At 36.3% G+C, this 9,699-nt stretch overlaps 1 protein-coding gene across 1 annotated transcript in view; it reads right to left on the bottom strand.

Moving 5' to 3' along the window:
* Positions 1-964: 964 nt before the first annotated feature.
* Ras85D (GTPase ras-like protein 1) overlaps positions 965-9,699 on the bottom strand; it is a 17,284-nt gene continuing 8,549 nt past the window's right edge. The window contains exons 2-6 of the mRNA XM_043000496.2: positions 7,848-7,896; positions 7,478-7,591; positions 5,220-5,362; positions 3,990-4,150; positions 965-3,701 (exon numbers count right to left, since the gene is read on the bottom strand). Of these exons, the coding sequence (XP_042856430.1) occupies positions 3,636-3,701; positions 3,990-4,150; positions 5,220-5,362; positions 7,478-7,591; positions 7,848-7,896 (533 nt within the window). The 3' untranslated portion in view covers positions 965-3,635. The remainder of the gene's footprint in view (positions 3,702-3,989; positions 4,151-5,219; positions 5,363-7,477; positions 7,592-7,847; positions 7,897-9,699) is intronic.

A 9,699-nucleotide genomic window follows, 5' to 3' on the forward strand; every position in this document is an offset into this window, starting at 1 on the left:
GGTATCGATTTTCCTGGTTACTTTAGCATTAAGAACAGCCCTCATTACTTCCAGTGAATAATCAGAAGCATAATGTTTTGAAAATAAACATGCCTTTAAAACAGTAACAAACATCATACATTCATACCTCCCACAAAAACCTTTCCAAGGGGTGTCAAATTGGCAAATTTTTGTATGCAATCAGTTTTCATTTGGTTAGATATCAGAGTTAATAAGCTGTTAATCTTGCACATATGACTTTCACTAGCTGGACGAAAATTGTTACATGTAAAAAAAAAATGATGATAATTAAATTGTGACCTTTACTTGTTTTTTTTTTTATTGTAAACTAACAAAACTGGAACTCATTCTAAGTATTTCAGAATAATCTTTCATACAATTGCCCTAGGATGTGCATACTTACATACCTCTGTATTGAAAGTCTCTGACAGAATGAGAATCAAATAAAAATTAAATTAATTGTATCCCCTAAAAGAACTACATTTTTGACACAATTTTGTTCTATTACGATGAGCAAGTAACAGATGAGGTTATGATTAAATAAAAGCTAACTGCAACAAAAATAGAAAGGATGAGACTGAGAAGGGAAAAAGGAAAAGAGATAAGGGGACAGATATGGGGGAGGAGGAGAAAGGTGAAAGTAAAGGAGTGAGAGAAGAAAGATGAAAGAGGGAGAGGGTTACACAGCCCTTATGAACACAACTAAAAATCATAAAGGCTTATATGCAATATAAATGTATTCACAATAATCAATGTGTAAAGATGTATTTTTATTTCTCCGTTTTATTTCTGTACAAACTGTATTGTATATGAGTTATGTGAAACAGTAATTTTCATCACATATCTTGTGTGGTCTAAGGTAAGGGAGAGACCCCTTTCTGAATGGCAAAAACGCTCTTAAAAAAAAAACACAAAAAAAAACATATGAATAAAATAATGAAATAGGACAGAAATGAAAGAGGTATTAAAGATATATATTTTTTTCAGACACCATTTAAGTAGTTATTGAGCCTAAAAGTTAAATTACTCATAGAAACCCCAGGTTTTTAAAATTGTTCAGGAATCGTTAGTGTTACATCTTAAACGACAAATGCCTTAACAGCCTTCTGTTTCCTCCAGAGGTTGCCAGCTGCTTCTTTGTGGGTGGTAAATGTTGGTTATATCGAAAGCCAGAGTGCATGAGGGAAACTGCACGTTAATAATACAACCTGTATGGCACTTCCATGGGTGATTTGTTGAAAAACTACAGCCAGCCAATTTTATTGACATATACACTAGATCATATGAAAAATCCTTGATTTTTCATGTTAGTATTAATAACATTTGAACATGGAAAAATAATTGATAAAAAAATGTGAAAATAAAACTTAAATGGACATATACAGTAACATATCTATCTATCCTTGATATCAGAATCAAAACAAAACATTTGTTCCAGGTAGTTGCACCAGCCATATTCACGTTGACACTTACTGTTAATACAAGATTTCTTCCGTCTTGAGTCAATATCAATTATTAATACTGACAATCCAGTCAACCATACAAATGGCAAACCAGGTTAGGCACACACTGCAGCTACAATTGTCCGCAACAAAAGGCAACCCAGATCAAGCACAGAAAAAAAAAGGATATCCAAAACCAAAACCAAAAAAAAAAAAAGAAAAAAAAAAGAGGTAAAGAAAAGAAATGACAAAAATAAAATGAAAAATCAAAAGATGAGGCCACTATTTAGGGCAACTACATTATCCTGGATTACCTTAGTTAACCATGTGGATGAAGTTTTCTCCCTCCCTCTCTTTATCTATTTTTTCTTCTTCTTCTCAATTATAAAATAGAAATTCTAAATAACAATTTGAAAAGAATTGTGCCAACTCTTTTACAGGAAACCTTCCATGCTGTGCTGTACTATGCTCCTTTCTTCAATGCTCTTAATGAATGGTAAACCCTGACAGTGATATGACAAGCTGACACAACAACTACATGTAAAAAAAAAGAAAGAAAAAAAAAAAAGAGTAAGCTGGTTTGATGCCCACCTCCTATTGGGGAAGTGTTTGTTTGTTTGTTTCCTTCTTTCTTTCTTCTTCTTTCCATGACATTCTTTTCAGTTTTGAAATCATTTGGTTTATCAAGGTTCAGTGGCTCATTGCATTCACAATCTAATTCAACAATATTTACAAATCTCTTTTATCTTCTCTCTTTCTCTCTCTAAGAATCGACCTGCAGTAACGGTTACAATTTTCTTACTCTAAATTGTGCTGTACTTGTGCCCTTCCCTGTTGAAATCACAATTGCCTTTTTTTTTTTTTTTTCCTCATTATACAAAAGTTTGTGCTCCTGTGTGCTACTTGCCCCCCCACCCCACCTCCCTCCCCAGTTAAGCCTGGTGTTCATTTGTTTCTTGCTTTTTCCTTTTTTCTTTTCGTCCTTTCCTTGCGTAAAGACTGCTCCACTGCTCTCACTTCCACCTGACCACAGTTTCATCATCGATATAAAAAGAGAAACACTATCTTGAAAATTCCAACATACAAAAAGCATACAAGCTAAATCTCTAAAACTTTTAATATATATATATTTTTTTCAGACATTTTTTTTGTTTGTTTTTTTTGAAGTTCATTTTTTTTATTCTTTATTTTAATATTTTTGACTCTACCACACGGGCACGTTAAGGAAAGTTGGGAGATCGGACATTCCAGGGAGAGTGTTGCCGTAGCCCCGGGCGTCCTCCACTTCTCGGAGATCTTAGCGGTTCCTCGGTTTTTCTCGCTTTTTCTCTTTCTCTCGCTCACTCTCCTTCCTTCCAATCTTCCTCCTCTTCGCATGCCGAAATTCTCTATGCTCGCCTGCTCGCTCGCTCACTTCTCTTTGCACTTGTAGGATTCTTCATTGGAAAATTCTGCCGATTTTCCCCTTTTCTTTTTCTCTTTTAATGCTTGTAAAACATCTCTCATCATGCACAGCGTTTTACTCTGGACTGAGAAAGAAGGCCAATTTCGGGGGTTACTTTTAATCTTTTTTTTTTTTTTTTTTTTTTTTGCTTTTTATTATTTTTTTGGGTTAATTTTTAGTTTGTTATGAACATTTTTTATTATTTTTATTTTTATTTTGGAACATTCAGAGGTACTGTTTCTACTGATGATGTTACGTGCAATGGAGGTTTTGCATAACAGTTACACAAAACTGAAACGAGAAAGCTGTAACCACTGAATCCCATTTAGCCAAGAGAGAAATTTCTGTCCTTGCGGTAGCCAGGAAGTTGGTGCGAAGATATCCAGTCAATGCAGGTGGCGCGGTCCGAGAACTGTTCCTCCTCCTCCCAACTTTCAAAAATTGAATAAAAACGAAAGAAAAAAGAAAATGGAAATATAAAAAAAGAAGATAAAAAATAAAGAATAAAGAAAACAAGGCTATTATATGTAGAGAAGAAAAAATAATGATGACAATAATTATAATAATAGTAGTAATAACAATAATAATAATAAAAAAAAAAGTCAACAAACTAAACAGAAATAAAAATAAAAAGTGGCAGAATTTAGTCGTCAAATGGCACTGGCATGAAGTTAACTTTCATGACAGTCATGGAAACAAATAGGTTTAATGCCATTCGGCTTATTTAGTCTACACAACACACAGTCCTCCTAGAACACAATACACTTCCTCTTGCTGTTCCTACTTCCGATCCTAACCTTCCCACGACGTTCCCTCTGGAAAGGAAAAAGAGGCAATGAGTCTCAAAGTCCAGATGTTTGCGTTAAAGAATGCACAACACACACAAACGTATATATATTACAAACACACAAACGTTTATATGTTTGTATAAGTGTAGGTATAAGTTTTTCTCTCTCATTCTCTCTCTCTCTCTCTCTCTTTCTCACTCTCTCACTCTCACAATTTATTCTTGAGGTATTATACAAAAATATAAAAATTTAGCTCCCAACTATGTATCAGGTATATCATACTCAATCAGGCCAAAATCTAATAGTGAAACTTACATCTTTCCTGATCTCTCTTACTAAAGTGTAGAAGGCATCGTCGACACCCATGCGGGTCTTGGCAGAGGTCTCAATGAAAGGAATGTCATAATTCTTGGCCACTTCTCGTGCCTGCTGCATGTCCATTGCACGCACCTGCAAGTCGCATTTGTTGCCCACCACTGTGCAAGAAAAAGCAATGATTGTGAGGTATGAGATCACATAATATACATTCTGAATGAAGTGAGAAAAAAAAGAATGGAGTACAAAATGGCGCAAGTGAACATACAAAAGACAAGAATGTTAATGTTTTGCTTAAAATACATTAAAAAATAGTTTAAAAGAGGAAATGTGTGATCATATTGATATCTATATCCAAACATCCATTTATAAATAAAATGGTCAGCAATAGGGATAGCACACAATAAATACTAAAATTAACTGGCATACACTATATCATACAGTTACTAAGTCATGATGATCATACTGAGAAAAAAAAGGAAAAGAACAAGAAAGGCTAAGAGAGAGAGAGAGAGAGAGAGAGAGAGAGAGAGAGAGAGAGAGAGAGAGAGAGAGAGAGAGAGAGAGAGAGAGAGAGAGAGAGAGAGAGAGAGAGAGAGAGAGAGAGAGAGAGAGAGGAGAGGAGGAGAGAGAGGAGAGAGAGGAGGGAGAGAGAGAGAGAAGAGAGAGGGGAGAGAGAGAAGAGAGAGAGAGGAGAGAGGGGAGAGAGAGAGAGAGAGAGACAGAAAGAGCGAGAGAGAGAGAGAGAGAGACAGAAGAGAGAGAGAGAGAGAGACAGACAGAGAAGAGAAGAGAGAGAGGACAGAGACAGAGAGAGAGAGAGAGAGAGAAGAGGAGGAGAGGAGGGGAGGAGAGGAGAGAGGAGAGGAGGAGAGAGAGAGAGGGAGAGAAGGAAGGAGAGAGGAAGAGGAGAGAGAAGAAGAGAGGGAAGGAAGGGAAGGAGAGGAAGAGGAGAGAGAGAGAGAGAGAGAGAGAGAGAGAGAGAGAGAGAGGTCATTGTAGCTGGAGTAAGGGGAAATTTATGCTAAAAATTTAAACCAAACAGAAGGGAAAAGCAGGGAAACAGTATTGTGCTCAAAGCTTTTTTGTTTCACTCCTTCTTCACGGCAGGAAGAAAAAATACCCTAAAAATGCAATAAAGTGAAAAGGTCTTCAGCATAATGTTGATTTGCTTGCTCTTCCCTTTGTCATTTTGAGGAAGCATGCACTGAGCAGGAGTCTTGTACTTACAAACCATGGGTACCACATCTGCGTCCTTTACTCGTTTTATCTGTTCCCGATATGCGCTTATATCCTCAAAAGACTTTGCATTGTTGACAGCAAAAACAAGCAGGAACCCTTCCCCTGTTCGCATATACTGGTCTCGCATTGCACTGAAATGAAAATCAGAGAGAAATTCAAGAAAGATTCGGATTATAATATCGAATTCTGATTTATCAAAAGCATCGTGAAATACACCATGATGAAATACCAAACTGAAGAAGATAGAGGTTTTGGAGATGAGAGAAATTTAACAACAATAAATCCAGTGAATTTTGCTATCGAGAAATAACAGTTGGTTACATCTTCAAATATCCAAATTTACAGGACTTTCACATTTGGGACACTTTTCATTGCGTCACATACAGAAATGCATCTTTCCATCTATACCTTTCTTGTAAATGATAGTCTTGAAACTTGATGTTAAGAATTTAAAATATCATATACAGCATTTTAATCTAGCCTTAGATTAATCAGCTGTATCCTGTATTGCTTGTATCTTGCATCATGGTGGAAGTACCAAAATTTCATGAAGATTCATAAGCTCCTTCCTACCACCACAGTTTCACAATGCTTTGAGAAAATGAAAAATATAAAAATATATTCCTTCACACTCTTCTACTACAGAATTGCCAGCCTAGCCACTAAAATGCTGCTCCTCCCTCTTCCAATGGGAAAGGTTTGAGTTCCTTTTCCTTTTAGCGGACACCAATTTCTCCTTTCCTCTGTGTCCCTTTTATCTTTTTCCTTCTCATTATGTATGGACACATGTCTCAACTTTCTTGGTGATGCACTGACCCAACTGAGAACGGGAATGGACATAATCCTGGGTAAGGGAAATACTCAATGGTTTGTTCAAGAGATAATTCCCCTATATCAGATCATTTTGCTTTGATATTTTTCAAATAAAAGTTGAAGAACTAAGAAGACATATCATAATCAACAACACACAAATACTATGGAAAAGTCTTCCAGATCAAATCACAGTAAATGCTTTCATCTCACATCCAGAAGGTGAGGAATGGTTAAGTTGTAGCTGGAGTGCTGAGATTTACTAGAGAAAGGTTACTTTCAACCTGAAAGATCCTGTTTTTTCTAAGATGACTTTCTGGGAAAATTGCAACATCTCTACTGATAAATCTTCTGACTGTTCAATTTCTCATTTATGTGATGCTTTATTGAAAAATGTAAAGGTTGTGGTTGTACAGAAGCAAGCAAGCATCAAAAGGTCTCCTAAAAAATGAGTTTGCAAAAGTTCTGGGACTAACTTATTAGAATAAGATTCACTTACCATCTACCTCTGATATCTGTACCTCTCATAAGTTTCTAAATATACGTATCTCCCTAACCCATTGGAGCTGGTTGACATGATGACACGTTTTGTGTTTTTTGCGTCAGACGCCGGGGACGAGATATGAGGGCAAAGCCGGCGCTCGAGGTGAGCAAGGGGGCAGCCCAGGCTCGTGGCTTATGCATCCAAGAAAATCGAGGCGTTAGGCTTATGCGTTCGAAAACCCCGTTATTGCGACCATGCAAAGCCGGAATAACCCTGGCGTGAATGGGTTAATGATGGATGACATGATGCCACGTCATGGCTTTTTGTATGGCTGGCACTCCACTGGTCAGGCACATAGTGGAAGGGCACCTTTTGAGCAGACAAATAGCCTGCAGCATTAGGCCTGTGCATTTTGAAATACCCCTGCATAATCTACAGGCGAAGCCAAAACCACCCCATCCTTAACAGGTTAATGCCCAAAGCAGATGAGCTTTGTGCACCTACCCATTTAGGCCTATCTTCCTTAACAGAATTCTCTCCTCCTGTGGCTTAAACAGACACTACCTTTGCCCTATTAAGTGTTAGTTCAACCCCTTACATGACCATATCCTTCTGTTCAGCATTTGGACAATGTTAACATGACACAGTCCTTCCTTTGAACTTTTCATCAAAGTATCTGATGATCGTAATTTAAAGGAAAAGAAAGACAATATTTACTTCTTGATAAGAATAAACCTAATACCTTTGTGATTATTACTACACAAACATATAACAGACAAATAAATTCATGGGAAGGCATGTATATATGTATCCAACATCCACACAGATGAACTTATCAAAATATAGCTGGCCATGCACTGAAGAGAGTGCATGTAAAACTGTTCCAATTTATAGACTCACAGACTGACTATCCTTGATTATCCTGTATCAAATTAACAAACAGCTACTGTACCTGTATTCTTCTTGCCCGGCTGTGTCGAGAATATCCAGCAGACACGTCTCCCCATCGATGACGACCTGTTTACGGTATGAATCTTCTATGGTTGGGTCATATTCATCGACAAAGCTGTAGGAATGGAATAAAATCAGTATAAATGGAATAAGAAGAAGAAGAAGAAAAGGCAATTCATACCAATGGCATGAACATAAATTACTTCATTCCCATAAATCAAGTCATAAAAAATGAACTCCTGCAATGTGACTAAGACAATAAGACTCAAAGTGAGTGAGTGAAGAAACTCTCAATACTAAAAGAATTTGACCTGTAAGCGTTTCCCATCAAAAGCTCACAGGAAGAAAACTCTCTCCGGAATTGTACTTACTGATTTTGAATAAGTTGAATAGTAAGTGCACTCTTCCCAACGCCTCCAGCTGTTGACAAAGAAAGTGTTCCAGTTAGTCAAGGCCACATATGAGCACCATATAGTCCTAAATCAGAACTCTACGGAGAGTGGAAATACAAAATGAATTGAACTTAGGACAGACTGTATGCCAAGCCAAGTCTTGGACATCCTGATGTTCATATGTCTCTGGGACTCAAAGTGCTGTTCAAAACATACATCATATTTGATTAACATACCTAAAAGGCAGATTTCTACTTGATCAATGTAAAAATCATGACCTGAATTACAATAAAACTATTACACATGGAAGTTGATGCCCCTTTTCTTAGTGATTAGACATTTTTTTACACTAAGTGCAGGGTAACTGGCAGTCTATGACAGTATGTATTTACTTTGTATCTAGAACTACATATTACAGATACTGATGACTGCATTCTATGATACATAAACTGTACCCTTCAGTAATGGCAAACTGCTTGGGAAAATAAGCTTCTACCATACAAGAGTAACATTAATATCATACTATATAGGCATACACTCACAAAAAATTATCATAACAATTACAAAATAGTTTTGTGCCACAACTATCAGGACCCAAAAGTATTTTCTCCCCACACTACTAACAAGGCAGAACCAAATACCCAGACCTCAAGGTTCCATGTTCATATTTTGAATATTCTTATCATGATGTAAGAAAAAAAATTCCCTACCTGTTGTTCACAAAGAGGGCTTCAAAATAAAGTGAAATAAAGTCCACCATACAGAATTCCCCAAAAGGTCTACATTACATAACAGACCAAAACCAATGTTATCTTTTAAAAGTTGTGGTGCACACCCTTCCTTCGATTAGACAAGTCACTTTCAAAAGAAATGGAGGCGCTTACTAACATATAAAAAGACTACAGGTTCATTGTTGAATCGGTTGCAACCTCAAGCCAAAAAGTTACCAAGTGGTTCCATGTCCTTGCTTTCTTTCCTTCTTCGGTATAAACTATACTAGAATCCTCTCTATGCATTGATGTATGTGGATGTAATGTCTCATATTTAGTACATTATATTTACCACCCATATTGTTGTAGTTTTCTTGGCTGTCACAAGCGACAAAATATAGATTATCTAAATTTTTACTTCCTATGGATGGTTGGATGATGTTAATATAATCAACAAATTCAATACAAAATTTAATTCAAATCAGCTTTTACAGACATATGGTAATCAATCTTTCTGTACATGATATAATTCCAATGCTCTGAAAAGATAAACAGAGCAGTCTAAATACTATGAGAACCCATATGATGAGATAGAATATTGACAATGTTACTTACACAAACTCAAGTAAACAAATCATCACTTTTAAACTTCTGAGTTCAATGCATTTATTTTGTACTCTAAATGAACCTTCAAAAGAAAACTGGATTGCAAATTTTTTCCTTCCTTATCTATTTTCCTCTAAATAACTTGATTTATACAGCATCTACAAGTATACTTATTCTCATCTATATCAAAATGCCTTTCTCATTTATCCATATTGGATCACAGATGATCCTTCTCTATATTTTCCTTTCCCATGGACTGGATAGCTTGTGTTTCTTCAAGATCTAAACATTTCTTAGTAATGGTGAAGAAGTGAAAGCTTCAACATAACCCTTCCTCTTTCTGTCTCTTTTCTCTTTCAAGAATATAACTGTCAAAATAATCATATAATGAATTAAAAACATAGGAAGGGCATAGTTAGGCAAACAAATCCTAGGTACCTCAGACTAAACTTTCTATTTATCCCCTAAATGTCAAGTAATGAGCACAACCCCCTATTTATACGACCGATATTAGG

Source organism: Penaeus japonicus, unplaced genomic scaffold (assembly GCF_977035675.1).
Source record: "Penaeus japonicus unplaced genomic scaffold, GWHDUDI00000001_assembly GWHDUDI00000021, whole genome shotgun sequence".
NCBI classification, from domain to species: domain Eukaryota; kingdom Metazoa; phylum Arthropoda; class Malacostraca; order Decapoda; family Penaeidae; genus Penaeus; species Penaeus japonicus.